At 49.8% G+C, this 19097-nt stretch overlaps 1 protein-coding gene across 1 annotated transcript in view; it reads right to left on the reverse strand.

Annotated features, from left to right (window-relative positions):
• Positions 1–16107, reverse strand: part of LOC146863491 (uncharacterized) — a 134810-nt gene extending 118703 nt beyond the window's left edge. Inside the window, exon 1 of the mRNA XM_085643179.1 lies at positions 16026–16107. Within this exon, the coding sequence (XP_085499305.1) occupies positions 16026–16107 (82 nt within the window). The remainder of the gene's footprint in view (positions 1–16025) is intronic.
• Between the last annotated feature and the right edge of the window lie 2990 nt (positions 16108–19097).

Raw genomic sequence — 19097 nt, forward strand, 5'->3', positions numbered from 1 at the left:
GGGTCCCGTGAGAGATTCCGCCAAAGGTGGGCAGCGTCCCCAGCAGAAGAGTGGGGGGGGGAAGGGGTAACCAGCGGGAGTTCCCAAAGAGGACCCAAAGTAATCCCCAAGGGAACCAAGGGAAAGGTTCTCAGCCTTCCCCACCCCAGAAACAAACCGTGGCCCCGACAGGTCCTCCTGTTCAGAAGGGGCCCATCAGATGTTACAGGTGTAATAACGTGGGGCATTTTGCCTCTAATGTAAAGTGTCCTTTGTATGGTAAACCAGCACCCACTGGTTCTCCGCCTCGGCATGTGACTAGTGTAGCCTTGGGGGAAGAGAAGGGTGTCCAAGGTGGGTGGGGTCCCACAGAGATGTCCCTTGTCTCATTAGGAGACTGTGAAGTGGTCCCCCAAACCCAACTGCCTGAGAACACTAAAAAGTACAGGCAGTGGGTGTGAGAAGTTGGCCTGGCATATGCTGGTCACTAGTTATAGTGGCCACCTTGCACCAGTCCAATTCGACTCTTGGTAGATAGGTTTAAAGACAACCTTTTAAAGAAAGCTATCCTAGTGGTAGCTGTGGAGAGCAGCCTTCAGGCTAAGTCTCTGAGGAATGTAAAGCAGCTTGTTTTACCTTATAATCTCTTGAATTACCAAATGAAAAGACACCACACAGGTATATATATCAAATGTATATGTATTTATTTCTAAATATACTCTACTAATCTCTTTATGAGATTAGAGTCAGGTAAACATTAATAAGATCAACAGTTCTCAATAAATTAAGCACAAATATGGCTGTAGCCCTTGGGGCGTACCAGACCATATACTAAAATAGTGGTATAACAAACTCGACTTGCAAAAGTAAGAGGCCTAGGGCCTTGGGAATCGCTGGGGCTTCACTACTGCAGTGTTTACAGGTAAGTAATCAGCCCACAGGAGACGCGTGCAGTGTCTAAACACACACGCGGGTTTCAATGCATTACAATGGCAAATGTCGCGGTTTGTATTTTACAGTTCTAGGGCACTTCGGAATGGACAACAAGCAAACAACTTACAGGGTAAGTACTTTGATAGCCAATGCACACTTGGGCACCGTAATGCCAGAGTTACCTCACCCAGGGAAGCCGGGTGCAGAGGTGTCCTTTGGTGTCGGGTCGCGATGCTGCTTTCAATGGGAATCGGTGAAGTCTTGCGGCTTGTGTCGTCGGGTGAAGTGTCCGTGGAAATCCAACGATGGATTGGAGTTGCAGGCGACCTAGAAATTGAGGGGACAGAGTTCAGAGTCACTTGCCAGTGACCGGTGGCCTTCAGGATAGATGACCACAACTGTCGAGTCTCTTCACGTCGCTGATGGTGTTTTGTCTCTTTGCCCACGTGGTGCAGGAGAGATCGATGAAGACCAGCAGCTGGATTTGGAGGGTCCCACGACGTCTGCAGCTGATGGCGGTATCGGCACTCGGATCGGAGCCAACAAACCTTGGCAACTGCAAGTCTCGTGTAGAATAAAGATCTTGGATGGTTCAGACCAGCAAGGTCCGATAGACTTACCCAGCGAGGGTAAGTGAGGGCAGGCCCATAGCCACCAGGCGAACCCTTGGAGCAGTTCAGAAAGTCTTCGGGCGGGCTACTAGCCAACGGGCAAGCAACCGCAAAGACGCCTTTGCAGGGAAACTTCAGGAGCAGCCCACAGTCACTCGGGACGAGGTAGGCCGCTGATCTTGGGTTCCAGACCTGCTAGGGACTTGGACATTAAGTGGTCCAAAGCACAAGTTTGTACTTCGTCGTTCAGGGCTTGCACTCGAAATCAGTGCACGGTTCCCTGGTATTGCTGTACCTCGTCACTCGTGGGGTCCAGATGCCACAGCTCCGCTGGGGACTCAAAATGGCCGACGAGAGGTCAGGAAATCTGCTTCAGGGGACGCAGGGACTTCGGGCTCCGGCGGGAGCGGTAAAGTTTGCAACCGTTGTTCAGTCCTTTTGGTGCCTGCCAAGCAGGGGAGTCACTCCCTGACTCCAAGGGAGATCCTTCGGTCTTCTAAAGGTAGTAGAAAGTTGAAGGGCCAGGATTCTTCTTCGTAGAGCATCGTCCAGGTGTAATCTCAATTGCATTGGCAATGTGTGGTATCTTATACTGATAAGATGGGAGGGACTAGCTCTATGGCCACTCCTCTAGGAGGGCCAGGGTAGTGGGTGGTTACATCCACTTCCCTTTGTCCAGTTTCGCGCCAGGACAGGGGCAGGCAGCCCCTGAACCGGTTTGAGCTGGCATATGCACAGAGGAGCCTACTGCTCCCCCAGTGCAGGACTTCAAAGCACTCTAAGAGTGCACCCACCCAGCTCCAATACACTAAATCCTGTCTGGAAGGTGGTGACACCTCCCTGTGACAGGATGCCTTTTGTTGGGCTTCCTCCACTGTGAGTTTCAGTCAGCAGCAGGAGGGCAGCCCAGTGTCTGTGCTGGTGGCATCCATTTTGTGATGCCAGGGCTCCTTTAGATTTCTACCGTTTAGTACAGTGGGTACATGTCATCGCCTGTAGAAGGGTGGGATCCTACTCCCACACCAGTTACTGGTGTGGGGGTAGGATTCCAAGTTGTTTGACACCAAACACGACATGTTTTGATGCAGTCATTCCAAAGTTAGCATTTACCGCGAGGTTATAATGCACATAAGAGTATATGGTTTAACCGCATCCACAAACAGCAGCAGAGAATAGACTCTGCCAGCTGCAGAGGGGTCCTGCTCAGGCAGAAGCACCCCCTCACATAGTAAACCAAGCACCCTGCCCTCAGGATTGTTAGGGCCTGCTAGAGGGGTGACTGATAGGTTTATATGTGTGTGCATGGTGAGATATAGGAACCTATACCTCAGTGAGGAGTGCTAACACTACCTCACTCAGGCTGCAGTAGCAGGCCTGTGGTTTCAGATTGTGAGTGCTTCCCAGGGGTGGCATAATACATGCTGCAGCCCCTGGTAGGCCTGTGAAGTACCAATGCCCTAGGTACCTAAGGTACCATCTACTAGGGGCTCATAAGGTACCACAGTATCCAATCACTAGTGCATCTAATATGCACACCAATCATTTAAGGGAGTAAGCAGATAGGCTGGGGTCCTGGATAGCAGGATCCCAGCCAGACTAGTCAAAAACCATTCAAACACCAGGAAAAAAAAGTGGGGGCAGCCATATAGTCAGATTCCACCTTCCTACATAACCCCTCCCCCCAAACGAAGGGAGATGAGGCTAACCTTGCCCAGTTAAGCCTTTATTTCCTGAGTGGCCATATAAGGAAGAACCTGCACTAGCATGGTTGCTCCCTGTCTCATGGTCCACTTGGGAAATCCTACCCCAAGGGGTTTTGGAGTTTCTCCAAAGTCTAGGGAAATTACCTGTATTGTTTTCTGGTACAGAAGTAGGCTGGTGGGGTGTCTGAGTGTGGAAGTGAGGCCCTATTTGGGGTGGTCTCAACTTCCTCAGCACACTGGTCACCATGGAAGCCTTTCTGTCTGACTGTGTCATATCTGGCCCTAAGGGTCAACCTCTGGCTGCCTACAGCTGGGGGTTGGGTCCCTCTGGTTGGAGTAGTGGAGGGCATTGGAATGTTTGGGGCAACTATGCCCCAGGTTTCCCTGTGCCCCACAAAGTCCATCTGGGGGGTACCTGTACTTAGGGGTAAGGGGGATCCCTCAGTTTGTAGAGGAATACTCACCTGGCTAGAACTACTCTGCTGGGTGTCCCTAATCTGCTGATGAGGGGGTTCCTCTGGACAGGGGCCCATTAAGGGTCCACTGACCTCCCTGACCTCTGCAGCCCTGGGCTGACTGGGGCAGGGTAGAGAGGGGGCAGGATACCTGCTCCAGACTGGGTGCCTCCTTGGAAGGATCCCCTGCCATCAGAGTTGTGGCCAATACAGGCCTGACCACTTCTGGGGCAGTTACTTCACAAGGGGCAGGGGCAGTTCCCTTAGAAAGCTGACCCTTACCTTTAGTCTGGTGGGGGGAGGACTGTTACTCACCCCCTATGCTCTCTGTTTGTGTGGAGTGATCCATAGTTTCAGGCTTCACTCCCCTTAATTTCTCCTGGGGTGGAGGTGAGGCCCTCAGGGTCTCATCCACTCTCTCAGGGATGCCTAACATTCTTAAATGGGCATTGTGGTCTACCTCAGCCCAGGCTGAGATTTCCAGATCATTCCCCAGTAGACAATCCACAGGCAAGGTTGGGGACACTGCCACTCTCTTTGGGCCAGTGACCCCTCCCCAGCTGAGATTAACCGCTGCCATGGGATGGTCTGTCCTAATTCCATCAATATTGGTCACCTGGTAGCTAAACTCAGGTAAAAGCTGTTCTAGGGGCACTAGTCTCTTTGTCACCATGGTGACACTAGCCCCTGTGTCCCTGTAGGCCACAGCCTTCTGACCATTGATCCTAGGCTCTTGTCTGTACCTGCCCAAGGTATTGGGACTCATGGTAAAGTTGGCAAACCCCATGCCACCATCACAGACTAGAGCTGCTTGTGTAGGGGACCTGGTTAGGCCAGAGTCCACCTGAGTTCCCCAAGAAAGCCCAACTAACTTTTTGGGTGCACTCCCACCACCTGGGGGATTACTACTGGTAGTAACAGGAGGTGTTGGAGCTGCAGAGGGAGGAACATTTTCTTTATTGCCATTCTTTGGGCAGCTGGAGTCAGTTTTCCAGTGTCCAGGTTGCTTGCACACATGGCAATATGGTTTCATATTGGAAGAGGAAGGATTTTGGGACCCACCCCCAGAACTGGGTTTTTGGGGCCCTTCAGAGGACTTTTCTGTTTTATCATCCCCACCTTTCTCTTTGGGCTTAGTGGAATCTTTCTTCTGGTCACCACCTTGGTTCTTGGGCCTAACCCTGGTTCTGACCCATTTGTCTGCCTTCTTTCCCAATTCTTGGGGAGAGGTCAGATCAGGGTCCACCAGGTACTGGTGTAAGAGTTGTTTTTGACAATTATTAAGGATCTGCTCTCTCATAATCAAATTATACAATCCTTTAAAGTCAGTGACTCTACTGCCAACTATCCAACCCTCCAGAGCCTTGGTAGCACAATCTACAAAGTCCACCCAATCCTGAGTCTGTGCTTTCTGGGTGTCTCTGAACTTGAACCTGTACTGTTCAGTGGTTAAGCCAAACCCATCTATTAATGCACTCTTCAGGGATTCATAATAATTAGCATCCTCTTCTCTAACAGTGAGGAGCTTGTCTCTACCTTTATCTGAAAAGGAGAGCCACACGATTGCTGCCCACTGTTTCTGGGGGACCTGTTGAACTTTACAGGCCCTCTCCATAGCAGTTATCCATTTGTGGATATCATCCCCACTCTGGTAGGGAGGAACAACCTTGGACAGGTTCCTATGACCTGGCATGTAATCTCTGCCTCTAGGGACACTGTTGCTGCCACCAGGGGCATCTAACCCCTCCTTCTTTGAAGCTCTTGGGAGCTCGAAGGCTTCCCTATCTAAGGCCAATTGCTTGGTTCTGAGGGCAAGCCTAGCTTCCTCATACTGGAGCATCTTGAACCTTCTGTCAGAGGAGGTCTCCCTGGGAAAGTTGGAGTTCCTCTGTGGAATAGATTCTCTTCCAGAGTGGTATGACCTGTCAGTCCCTTGAGAGGGACCTAGGCCTGTCTCCCACTCTGTCAGCTCTCTTAGGGAGATTTCCTCTATTCTCTTCAGACCCTCTGAGTCTGGCCCTTCACCCACAGAGTCCAGGTCGTCTTGATTGTCATCATCAGACCCAGAGACTATGTGTGACCCACCCCCTGATGCAGACCCACTAGCTCCTAGAGCTTGTCTCAGGTCATCTGCTACTATCAGATCTATCAGGTGTTGTGATGAGGGACTCCTGCCCACCCTCAGATTTCTTGCAAAGCATAAGGCCTTCAGCTCAGTGTAGGCTATATCTTTGTACTGAGATGGGATGGACCCACTGGCTCCATCCTGGTGAGGCATACTAGTGTTGTGCAGTGTTGTACTACCTACACTAGTTGTGGCCTACTAAACCTAGCTTGAGCTGTTGCAAGGGTGTGCTTGTCCCTTCACAAACAGCTCTAAGTTCAGTAGAACTTATTGATACTAGCTTGAATTTATATGTACCTTGAGTACCTTAAGTGGTTTTCAGTTAGTAATTCAAATAGAGATTTTCTGGTAAAACAATGGCAAGCTGGATTCCCACACGCTGCCCACCAATGTGAGAAGTTGGCCTGGCATATGCTGGTCACTAGTTATAGTGGCCACCTTGCACCAGTCCAATTCGACTCTTGGTAGATAGGTTTAAAGACAACCTTTTAAAGAAAGCTATCCTAGTGGTAGCTGTGGAGAGCAGCCTTCAGGCTAAGTCTCTGAGGAATGTAAAGCAGCTTGTTTTACCTTATAATCTCTTGAATTACCAAATGAAAAGACACCACACAGGTATATATATCAAATGTATATGTATTTATTTCTAAATATACTCTACTAATCTCTTTATGAGATTAGAGTCAGGTAAACATTAATAAGATCAACAGTTCTCAATAAATTAAGCACAAATATGGCTGTAGCCCTAGGGGCGTACCAGACCATATGCTAAAATAGTGGTATAACAAACTCGACTTGCAAAAGTAAGAGGCCTAGGGCCTTGGGAATCGCTGGGGCTTCACTACTGCAGTGTTTACAGGTAAGTAATCAGCCCACAGGAGACGCGTCCAGTGTCTAAACACACACGCGGGTTTCAATGCATTACAATGGCAAATGTCGCGGTTTGTATTTTACAGTTCTAGGGCACTTCGGAATGGACAACAAGCAAACCACTTACAGGGTAAGTACTTCGATAGCCAATGCACACTTGGGCACCGTAATGCCAGAGTTACCTCACCCAGGGAAGCCGGGTGCAGAGGCGTCCTTTGGTGTCGGGTCGCGATGCTGCTTTCAATGGGAATCGTTGAAGTCTTGCGGCTTGTGTCGTCGGGTGAAGTGCCCGTGGAAATCCAACGATGGATTGGAGTTGCAGGCGACCTAGAAATTGAGGGGACAGAGTTCAGAGTCACTTGCCAGTGACCGGTGGCCTTCAGGATAGATGACCACAACTGTCGAGTCTCTTCATGTCGCTGATGGTGTTTTGTCTCTTTGCCCACGTGGTCCAGGAGAGATCGAGGAAGACCAGCAGCTGGATTTGGAGGGTCCCACGACGTCTGCAGCTGATGGCGGTGTCGGCACTCGGATCAGATCCAACAAACCTTGGCAACTGCAAGTCTCGTGTAGACTGAATATCTTGGATGGTTCAGACCAGCAAGGTCCGATGGACTTACCCAGCAAGGGTAAGTGAGGGCAGGCCCAGAGCAACCAGGCGAACCCTTGGAGCAGTTCAGAAAGTCTTCGGGCGGGCTACTAGCCAACGGGCAAGCAACCGCAAAGACGCCTTCGCAGGGAAACTTCAGGAGCAGCCCACGGTCACTCGGGACGAGGTAGGCCGCTGATCTTGGGTTCCAGACCTGCTAGGGACTTGGACATTAAGTGGTCCAAAGCACAAGTTTGTAGTTCGTCGTTCAGGGCTTGCACTCGAAATCAGTGCACGGTTCCCTGGTATTGCTGTACCTTGTCACTCGTGGGGTCCAGATGCCACAGCTCCGCTGGGGACTCAAAATGGCCGACGAGAAGTCAGGAAATCTGCTTCAGGGGACGCAGGGACTTCGGGCTCCGGCGGGAGCGGTAAAGTTTGCAACCGTTGTTCAGTCCTTTTGGTGCCTGCCAAGCAGGGGAGTCACTCCCTGACTCCAAGGGAGATCCTTCGGTCTTCTAAAGGTAGTAGAAAGTTGAAGGGCCAGGATTCTTCTTCGTAGAGCATCGTCCAGGTGTAATCTCAATTGCATTGGCAATGTGTGGTATCTTATACTGATAAGATGGGAGGGACTAGCTCTATGGCCACTCCTCTAGGAGGGCCAGGGTAGTGGGTGGTTACACCCACTTCCCTTTGTCCAGTTTCGCGCCAGGACAGGGGCAGGCAGCCCCTGAACCGGTTTGAGCTGGCATATGCACAGGGGAGCCTACTGCTCCCCCAGTGCAGGACTTCAAAGCACTCTAAGAGTGCACCCACCCAGCTCCAATACACTAAATCCTGTCTGGGAGATTGTGACACCTCCCTGTGACAGGAAACCCTTTGTTGCGCTCCCTCCACTGCGAGTTTCGGTCAGCAGCAGGAGGGCAGCCCGGTGTCTGTGCTGGTGGCATTCATTTTGTGATGCCAGGGCTCTAGATGATTTCTACCGTGTAGTACAGTGTGTACATGTCGTCCGCTCTAGAAGGGTGGGATCCTACTCCCACACCAGTTACTGGTGTGGGGGTAGGATTCCAAGTTGTTTGACACCAAACACGACATGTTTTGATGCAGTCATTCCAAAGTTAGCATTTACCGCGAGGTTATAATGCACTTAAGAGTATATGGTTTAACCGCATCCACAAACAGCAGCAGAGAATAGACTCTGCCAGCTGCAGAGGGGTCCTGCTCAGGCAGAGGCACCCCCTCACATAGTAAACCAAGCACCCTGCCCTCAGGATTGTTAGGGCCTGCTAGAGGGGTGACTGATAGGTTTATATGTGTGTGTATGGTGAGATATAGGAGCCTATACCTCAGTGAGGAGTGCTAACACTACCTCACACAGGCTGCAGTAGCAGGCCTGTGGTGTCAGATTGTGAGTGCTTCCCAGGGGTGGCATAATACATGCTGCAGCCCCTGGTAGGCCTGTGAAGTACCAATGCCCTAGGTACCTAAGGTACCATCTACTAGGGGCTCATAAGGTACCACAGTATCCAATCACTAGTGCATCTAATATGCACACCAATCATTTAAGGGAGTAAGCAGATAGGCTGGGGTCCTGGATAGCAGGATCCCAGCCAGACTAGTCAAAAACCATTCAAACACCAGGAAAAAAAGTGGGGGCAACCATATAGTCAGATTCCACCTTCCTACAGTGGGTGACCATAAATGGCCGTAGGGTGGAAGCTCTGAGAGATACAGGAGCCAGTGTGACAGCTGTCATGTGTCACCTGGTGTCTCAAGAGCAGGTTGTCCCAGGAGCATTCTATCCAGTTGTTTCCGTTGACAACACAGAGTCACTGCAAGGTGGATCAGGTTCCCTTTGAGTGGGGGGGGGGAGCTGTGAGGCCCGCCATGCCTGTAGACTGTCTGTTAGGGAACGATTTGGAGAGCTCTCCTTGGGCTAAGGTGGAGCGGAGCGCTCACCTGGAGATGTTGGGTATTCCGGATTGGGCGTGTGTCACAACACGGTCCATGGCAGCAAGTAGAGGTGCTCAAGAGGTCCTGGAGCCTGAGAGGGAGGCCCAGGAACCGGCCTTAGAGAGAAGGAGAAGGAGCAGGGGGCGCGGGAAACCGGCCCCTGAAGTTCCCACGGTCCAGGAGGCAGCAGACCTTGAGGGGGATGCCATGGAGCCTACAGGGGAACAGATAACTGAACTGCGAGACCTGCCTGAGCTGACCCATTGGCAGCAGGAAGGAGGTCCCTCCAGGGAGGACTTTTGTAAGGCACAGAAAGAGTGCCCTTCTCTCGTGGGTGTGCGGCTGCAGACCAGGCCTCAGGTGATCAGTCTGGGTCACATTTCATTTACTGGGAGAACGACCTCCTATATACAGAGCCTAAGGTTGCTGAGCCTGGGTCAGCCCGTGCGCTCGTGGTACCCCAGGACTTCAGAGCCTTCCTACTGGGGCTGGCTCACGATGTGCCATTGGCAGGGCATTTAGGGCAGGACAAGACCTTTGAAAGGCTTGTCACCCACTTTTATTGGCCTCAAATGCGCAGGAGTTCAGACACTCACTGCAGGACATGCCAGACTTGCCAGGCAAGTGGAAAGAGTGGAAGGAAGCAGAAGGCTCCACTCCAGCCATTCCCTGTGGTCGGTACCCCATTCCAGCGAGTGGGGATTGACATTGTAGGGCCACTGGACCCCAGGACAGCCATGGGCAATAGGTTCATCCTGGTCCTGGTGGACCATGCCACCCGGTACCCGGAAGCCATCCCTCTGAGGACAGTGACGGCCCCCGTGGTGGGACGTGCACTGATGGGAATTTTCTCCAGAGTGGGATTCCCCCGAGAGGTGGTGTCTTTCCGGGGTACCAATTTCATGTCCAAATTCATGAAATCCCTTTGGCAAGAGTGTGGGGTAACCTACAAGTTCACCACACCTTACCAACCCCAAGGAAACAGGTTGGTTGAGAGATTCAACTGAACCCTCAAAGGCATGATAATGGGCGTAAGTGAGACGTCCTCTTACCATGCCTTCTCTTTGCTTGCCGTGAGGTGCCACAGAAGTCTCTAGGGTTCAATCCCTTTGAGCTACTGTACGGCCACCCAGTGAGAGGACCTCTAAGTCTGGTCAAGGAAGGCTGGGAGCAATCTCCCAGGAAACCTCCCCAAAATGTGTATAGTTACATGCTGGCCTTCAGGAATCAGACTAGGCGATTCAGGCAACTTGCTGAGGCAAACCTGGAAGCCAGCCAGGAGGAGATGAAGCGGTGGTACGACCAGAATGCCACTCTGGTAGAGCTTCAGCCTGGACAGAAGGTATGGGTCTTGACCCCCGTGGAGCCGTGTGCGCTCCAGGATAAGTGGACCGGTCCCTTTGAGGTTGCGGAGCGCAAGAGTCCTGTTACCTACGTGGTGGACCTGAAATCTCCTAGAAACCCCTTAAGGGTCCTACATGTCAACCGCCTCAAGCCCCACTTGGAGAGGTCCCAAGTGGGCATGCTCTTGGCAACAGATGCTGGGATGGAAGAGGAGACCGAGCCACTTCCGGACCCCCTGTCAGCCCAGGAGCAAGATGGGTCAGTGGATGGTGTCATCCTCTCTTCCGCCCTGACCCCTGAGCAACAGAATGATTGTCGCCAATTGCTGGGGCAATTTTCTGATCTGTTTTCCCTGGTTCCCGGTGTCACTGATTGGTGCGTCCATGATGTGGACACTGGGGATAGTACACCCGTGAGGCACAAGGCCTACAGGGTAACTGACAGGGTGAGGGCCTGCATCAAGGAGGAGGTCTCCAAGATGTTTGCACTCGGGGTAATTGAGTCCTCCAGCAGTCCTTGGGCCAGCCCAGTGGTCTTGGTCCCAAAGGCTGCAGTGCCGGGAGCCACACCCGAACTCCGGTTCTGTGTGGACTACAGAGGACTCAATTCAGTCACCAGGACTGATGCCCACCCCACCCCACCCCACCCCACCCCCAAAGCTGATGAGCTCATAGATCGGCTAGGGGCTGCCAACAACCTCAGCACGTTTTATTTAACGTCTAGGTACTGGCAGATCGCCTTGACCGATGGGGCCAAAGAGAGGTCAGCATTTTCCACCCCAGACGGGCACTAGCAGTTCCGGGTTATGCCCTTTGGGATGAAGAATGCCCCTGCCACCTTCCAGAGGTTGGTCAACCAGGTGTTGGTTGGACTGGATTCGTTCAGTGCGGCCTACCTGGATGACATCGCAGTGTTCAGCTGCACTTGGGAAGAACACCTGCGCCACCTATGGGAAGTGTTGATGGCGCTGCGCAAGGCAGGCCTCACGATCAAGGCGAGTAAGTGCCAGATCGGGCAGGGTTCCGTGGTGTACTTGGGGCACCAGGTTGGGAGCGGCCAGGTGACGCCCCTTCAACCCAAGATTGAAACCATCCTGAATTGGGAGTCGCCCAAAACCCAGACAGAGGTGAGAGCCTTCCTAGGTCTCACCGGGTACTACAGGAGGTTTGTCAAGGGATATGGCAACATCGTTGCCCCCTTGACAGCGCTGACTTCTAGGAAGCAGCCCAGGAAAGTGATTTGGACTGACACCTGTCAGACAGCTTTTGAGGCCCTGAAAGCTGCTATGTGCACGGCGCCCGTGCTCTTGGCTCCCAACTTCTCCAAAGAGTTTATCGTTCAGACAGACGCTTCAGAGCATGGTGTGGGGGCTGTTCTTTCACAGATTAATGAAGAGGGCCTAAATCAACCTGTAGCCTTCCTTAGCAGGAGGTTACTTCCATGGGAACAGAGATGGAGTGCTATTGAGCGTGAGGCATTTGCTGTGGTCTGGGCACTGAAAAAGCTAAGACCCTACCTGTTTGGGTCTCACTTCCGGGTTCAGACAGACCACAGGCCCCTCAGATGGTTGATGCATATGAGGGGTGAGAATCCAAAGCTGTTGAGGTGGTCTATTTCCCTACAGGGTATGGATTTCACGGTGGAACATCGCCCTGGTACAGATCTCGCCAATGCTGACGGTCTGTCCAGATTTTTCCACCTTAGTGATGAGGAGCTCCCTTGGGTAGGGTAGTTCTCCCCACTTTTCAGCTGGAGGGGACACATGTTAGACCTGGCACCTTGGCGTGAGTCTCCCTTCCACTTTTTGTCACTGTGCCTCATGTGTTTTTATGGTATTGGCCGCTCAGAGCACTGTGCCACTGCCAACCAGTGCCACAGTGCAAGTGCTCCCTATGTAAAATGTGTATGTTGGTTGGATTCCATGATTGGCTTATTTGGTTTACTGTCAGACCCCGGTAAAGTGCACCAGGAGTGCCAGGGCGTGTAAATACAAATACCGCTGGTGGGCTCGCAGCACTGGTTGTGCCACCCACAGAAGCGGCCTGGTAAAATGTGTCTAGGTCTGCCATTGCAAAACCTGCGTGCAGTCTGGTACTGACATGCTGACTGGGCAAGTGCACACACTTGCCAGTCCCTAAACCTACCCTTAACTTCATGTTAGTCACCCCTATGGTAGGCCCAAGGACAGGGTGCGTTGTAAGCATAAGGTAGGACAAGCCCTGATGTGTGTGGCATGTCCTAATAGTGAATTACAGCCATTTTCGTTTTTCACTATTGTAAGGCTACCCTGTTCTCATAGGCCAGAATGGGCTGTTAAGATTGTTACATCCTATGATCCTAACAGGCCCAGGGAACATTGTAGAAAATCGAGTTTAGTATGCCTGAACTCAGAATAATAAGGTACATCTTTTAGTAAGGTTTATTTTAATATTCTGCGTTTGCAAATGCCACTTTTAGAAAGTTGGCCTTTGCGTGCCTAACCGTTTCAGCCTGCTTCTGCGTGATGTGTATCTGCTGTCTGGCTTGTATGAGTGACAGGGCTGGGGAAACCCAGATGGGCAGGGCTATAAAGCCTGGTGGTGAATTGGAAGATTAACACCTAGATGGGTGGGAGGAGTACACCTTGACTCTGAATAGGGCTGTGCTCTGCCACCACAATGCTGTCTCCGCCCCCTGTGGAGCGTCTGATGGCTCTGCCCTGCACCCTGAAAGAAGCAGCCTGCAAATACAAAGTGCTCAGAAACCGGACTGGACTAGGCAAGGGCCCCCCTGGCCTGGCAGAACAAAAGAATTGCTGTATTAATGTAGGAGCCCTGCTCCCAAGAAATTAGATCCTGTCCTGCCAAGAAGAAACCTCTGTCCGAGGAGGAACCGGGAAAGCTGCATGGAGGAGTACTGTCCCTGACCTGGGGGATTGGCCTGCAGTGGTTGCCTTGCTGCTGACGAAGAGGAAGACCAAGACTCAAAGAAACTCTTACTTTTGACTTGTGCTGAAGATCTCCAAGGGCTTGTGAGTGAGCTTGCCCCCTGAACGAAGTCCCAGGACCAGTGGACTTCACCGCCATGGAATCGCCTTGGAAACCGTTTTCCTGGTATCTTCGCTTCGAACTGCTGTGTACGTCTCGCTGATTGCAGCGTACTCCCCGTAAGCTGATCTCCCGCTGTCCGGCACGAACAACGCGTCTGTGGCCCCTCTACGAGCCGTAGCTTGGACCGCAAAGGAAGGTACTGCCAGCCTGAGCAACGCGACTTGCAGCCCTTACGAGCCGTAGCTTGCACCGTAACTGAAGGACGTCACCGTACCAGCTTACACCCCCCTACGGACCGTACTATCAACGTACACGCCTCTCCCCTGCTTTGGGAAAGGCTGCGGTGCGTATGGTGGTCGCGTACGTCTCCCGTACGGAGCGTACTGTTCGCCTGTCTCAGCAGCCCAAGTGAAGCCCAGCGATCCCGGTACGTCGCGTACCCGCACGTCTGGCAGTACGAGCCGTACTCTCGCACTGTGCCCTGAGCCGCGCACGCCCAAGGTCTCACGTACCGTAGTACATGCCGCCCGGAGGACTTCGCACCGTACTGTGCGCCTGCTGCCAAGGAAGTGTCCGTGACGAACTCACCAAGAACCCAGGTACCGTGCCCGTTCGCACCGTAGGATGTACACTTCATCTGAAGCGCCTGCAGTGCGTGTACGACCTGTCCCAAAGCCTGTGTCTACCGCGTACGACCCGTACGAAGAGAGACGATGCGCACAGAACTGGAAAAGTACGCTAAAACCAAGAACTCTTGCCTATAAGTATTGTGGGCCGTTTGAAACGTCATTTTGGTCTTGTGCTAAGCCTGATGAATCTATATAAAGTATTTTTTTATATATATACCCAGTGTGGAGTCAATTTGTGGAGGGTCACTGTATTACTGTGTGGGTATTTACAAATGCTTAACCTAAACGCCCTGAGATAACGCCTTGTCTGCTCGCGCCAAGCTACCTAGAGGGTGAGCAGGGGTTATTGTTGGAGTGTACCCCCTTTCCCTGACTAGAAGAAGGACTCTCTGCTTGTCCCAGGTGCCAACCTGTGCCAACCAGAGAATCCGGATTCAAAACAGAATTCATGTTCCTAAATAATGATGGAGGAATTATTCCAGCAATATATGGATTGCCAAAGATTCATAAGGATGTCAAAAAAAACCCTCTTAGGCCCATTGTGAGTTGTATTAATTCTCCACTCGAACTATTGAGCAAATATGTTGATTCCTTTTTAAAACCTTTGGTGTTGAAACAGAAATCTTACATTAAGGACTCCACGCATATTATAACTACCATTGAAGGGTGCGAGTTTAATAGTAGCACTCAACTTCTAGTTACATTGGACATAGAGGCATTGTATATCAACATACCCCAGGATGCCACACTCAGAGTCATCAGTGGCATCCTGGGTCCTTCAGAATGCAGGGGTGCCCACGCTGACTTCATTCTAGCATGTTCTAAGTTGGTATTGAAACATAATTTATTTCTTTTCAAGAATGATTTGTATCTCCAACGCAAGGGGACCAGCATGGGGGCTGCCTGTGCTCCCAGCCTGGCATGCCTCTATGTTGGCCAATTTGAGGAGATCCATGTCTTTAATGAGTCTGCTCCATTTTACGAGAATGTGGTGAAGTGGAGTAGATTCATTGATGACATCTTTTTCATCTGGGAAGGCACCGTTGACCTTTTGAAGGAATTCTTGCAATGGCTGAATCTGGGAGATATTAATCTGAAATTTACATCAGAATACAGCAATCACAGTGTAAATTTTTTGGATCTAAAAATTAAAGAGATAAATGGGTAGCTCGAGGTTGAGTTGTTCTCGAAACCAACGGATAAAAACACTTTTACATTACTCGAGCTTCCATCCCAAAGCACAAAGAGACAACATCCCATTCGGGCAGTTTCTTCGCTTGAGGAGGAATTGCTCTTCTACAAATGACTTTTATAAACATTCTGAGTTCCTCAAGATTACGCTAAAGGAGAGAGGTTACCCGAGGAAACTTATCTCCCACGCTTTCAAACGTGCTCGGTTTTATAATCGAGAGAGTATGTTAACAGTTGGAGGTACAAATAAATCAAAACAGGAGAAGTAAAAATTAGTTTTTGTGAGTCAATACTCCTGTCTAAGCAACAAAATTAAAAACATAATATATTCAAGTTGGAGTATCCTTAATGATACGGAATCCATTAAACTGGACAGGCCTTTATTTGCGTTTAAACGCAACAATAATTTGCGAAGAGAACTTGTACATACATACAGAGAGGGACCTAAGATAAATCAAAGGACATTATTAGGAACCCAAGCCATAGGTAACTATAAATGTAGTCATTGCAATATGTGTTCACAATGCATAGAGGGAAAGGAGGTTGTTTACAATAAACATACTCTGACGGCAAAACATTAAATAATTGCAGGAGTAAAAATCTGGTATACTTACTTCTATGTCCATGCAACCAAGGATCTGCGGGGGAAACCTCGAGGAAGCTCTGCTTTCGATTAGGAGAACATAAGTCTGCCATTAAAAATCGAAAAGAAAATTCCCCTCTAGTTAGTCATTTCTTGAAGGAAGGACACACCATCACAGATTTTAAATGGTTCATTATTGAAAAAATAGAAGGGAATAAAAGATTAGGGGACCTTACATTGAAACGTAAGAACCGTGAACAATGGTATATCTCAATATTGAATACTATCCGTACAGGTTTAAATACAAAGGAGGACTGGATTAGGCTAATTGAATAAAGAATAGTAGGTTATATTTACAAAATGCTTTCATTATCATCACTAATGGACTGGGGCGTTTCTTATGTTTATTGATATTGGTGGTGTACCAGCAGCCTCCTTTCTCGGTAACGTTAGATATTCCTTGTTCTCATTAGAAGATTGTTTTCACTAGCACAATAGGGTTATATTCTCATTTCCCCCTTTTGTTGTGTTTATCCTTTTTATTATTTGTTATATTAATATTTATGGTAAAGTTTGAAGGAGACAACAATATAGGTAATGTTTAGGAGATTCTTAATACGTTATTTCATTTATGAAACTTGCTTCATATGTAGTTAAGTTATTGACATGAAAGATAAAAAATAGACAGTTATAAGTAATTAGATGGATGAAAAATTCCCTTTTTCTTTTTCTCTCTATAACGACTTTGAAAAAACTCGAGTGGACCCCACATGTATTTTAGCATTAGACGTTGCCGCTTTAAGGAACGGGCCACTTTAAGAAAAGCAGGAAATGATCTCAATAACGTAACTCCGTAGCCACGTAAGCATCCCAGCTGAATTGTATTTCGGAAATGTTAGGTATAAAATAAACGTCAAGTACAAACTGGTTTGACTCCTCTAGCATTGACACAAAGCGCAAAGCAGGGGATCGAATCACACGCGGTTATCTTTGGTCATAGTATTTCAAGGTACGTACAAGTAGTTAAAGTGCGCCCTGTCTGTCAAGAGCATGTAGTAAATTTACCCATAAAAATACGGGGTCAGAGTCTTGTTTGTATCCCTGTGAGCAGTGTGGGCCCATTACCTGTTTTTTATTTCATTGTGGACCTCTTGCTGAATCCCTGCATTGCCCGAGGACCTGTGGGGAACACTTTTTGCCGGTCTCCCCCGCCGCCGCAGGCCCGTCACACCTGAGGGCGCAGCCGCTGTGAGGGGAGACTACACCCCCCAGAAGCCTTAGCGGCCGGACGCCGTACATCGTCAGCGCGCGCCCGGTGGCGCTTAAAATTGAACCAGAACTCCGGCCGAGCGGGAGTCTTGTTTGTATCCCTGTGAGCAGTGTGGGCCCATTACCTGTTTGTTATTTCATTGTGGACCTCTTGCTGAATCCCTGCATTGCCCGAGGACCTGTGGGAACACTTTTTGCCGGTCTCCCCCGCCGCCGCAGCCCCGTCACACCTGAGGGCGCGGCCGCTGTGAGGGGAGACTACACCCCCCAGAAGCCTTAGCGACCGGACGCCGTACATCGTCAGCGCGCGCCCAGTGGCGTTTAAAATTGAACCAGAACTCCCGCCTCGCTGGACGCGCGTGCGCGGCGCCGGGAGAAGTCCGGGACAAGGGCGGGACCGTTTGTGTCCGTTAGTGGCCGGTAGAGGCTGGGCCGGGCCATTCCCCTGGGCCCTAACCCTCTGCGTGCCATTACCAACACAGGTTGCATAAAGTTTACTCTATGGTTACTGTCTCTAAACCTGTGAGTAGCGTTACAGTTGATTGTGTACTGGTATATTTTGTACTGTATTGTATTTGTTGTGTATACCTTTAGGGTCTTGTAGTGGGTATAATATCCTGACCAAGCTCCGTTAGGTTTGTTTCCTTCAATAGGACTTGTAAAATGGGAAAGCGTACTATTCAAAAACCTGCCCTTGCACAAAAAAAAAATGTGGTCACTCCCCAGCTCCCTAGCTTGACAGCGATCGACCGTATGTTGCAAAAAACCATTGGTGTCGTGGCAAATGCCATTGAAAATACGGAACGTCGCTTGTCATTGCCTATGGGTTGTCATCCTCCACTCCTTACTTCCAACATGTCAATGCTTACTACTAATTCCCAGGATTCTATCCTGGTACCGTCTTTTGCTTTACTTCCAGAGATTCGTCAGACCCCAGTGACTAAAGATTTGTCCCTTTCGGATAAGAATATGTCCCTTGATACTTCCCCTCTATTCTCTCCTTGAAACCTCTGGTACCAGTCATGTATCTGATACTCCCATTATATTATCTGAAACTGATGGTACCACTTCTGGAGATCTGTTTTTACATAGACTAGAAGCTCTGGTGGAGAAATCCCCGGTGCAAACTAGCAGCGGAATTACTAATACTGCTACTACATCATTGCAGAGTGGAAGCTTAAACCCAGAAAACTTATTAAGCCGTACCCAAGATATTCCTCTCATTGACTGTATTGAACAGACTATGAAGTCCCTTTTACTTCCGGTCAATGAGAGGCTTAAGGTCTTATCAACAAGGTTGGATAGGCTTGAACAAGGTATCCTCGACAATTTTTTTTCTCTGAAGACATTAATCAAGTTGCATATAAAAAATAGTCCTACTTCTGTTAAACAGAAGTTGCAAGATCCATTGCCAACACCTATTGTTGTTACCTCAACTAATAACGCCCCCTCTGGGAATGTGGGTAGTAGCAATCTTTCAGTACTAAGTACGAAAAAAGGAAATAAAACGAGTAAATGCCCAGTAACAAAAGGTAGTAAGGTGTCTAGAGTTAGTAATACTCCTCAATCCAAGTCCGCTATTAACGCCACTAGGAATGGAGCAACCCCTGTAAGCAAGGGAGCTAGTACTGCCACATCCTTACAAATCTTGGGAGATAAAACTACCTCTAAGAATGCGGTGAAAATGAGGGCAGAACTGACCAGTAGTTTGGGTAAAGTTGATAACGAACAGTCCAGCCCTCCCTACATCGACCTACCCCTAGCTAGCATGCCTTACGTGGTAGTCCTGGTAGGAGTTCCTCAGCTGCCACCTGGCAAAATGGAATCATACCCT

The sequence above is a fragment of the Triturus cristatus genome, chromosome 2_2 (assembly GCF_964204655.1).
Source record: "Triturus cristatus chromosome 2_2, aTriCri1.1, whole genome shotgun sequence".
Taxonomy (NCBI): Eukaryota; Metazoa; Chordata; class Amphibia; order Caudata; family Salamandridae; genus Triturus; species Triturus cristatus.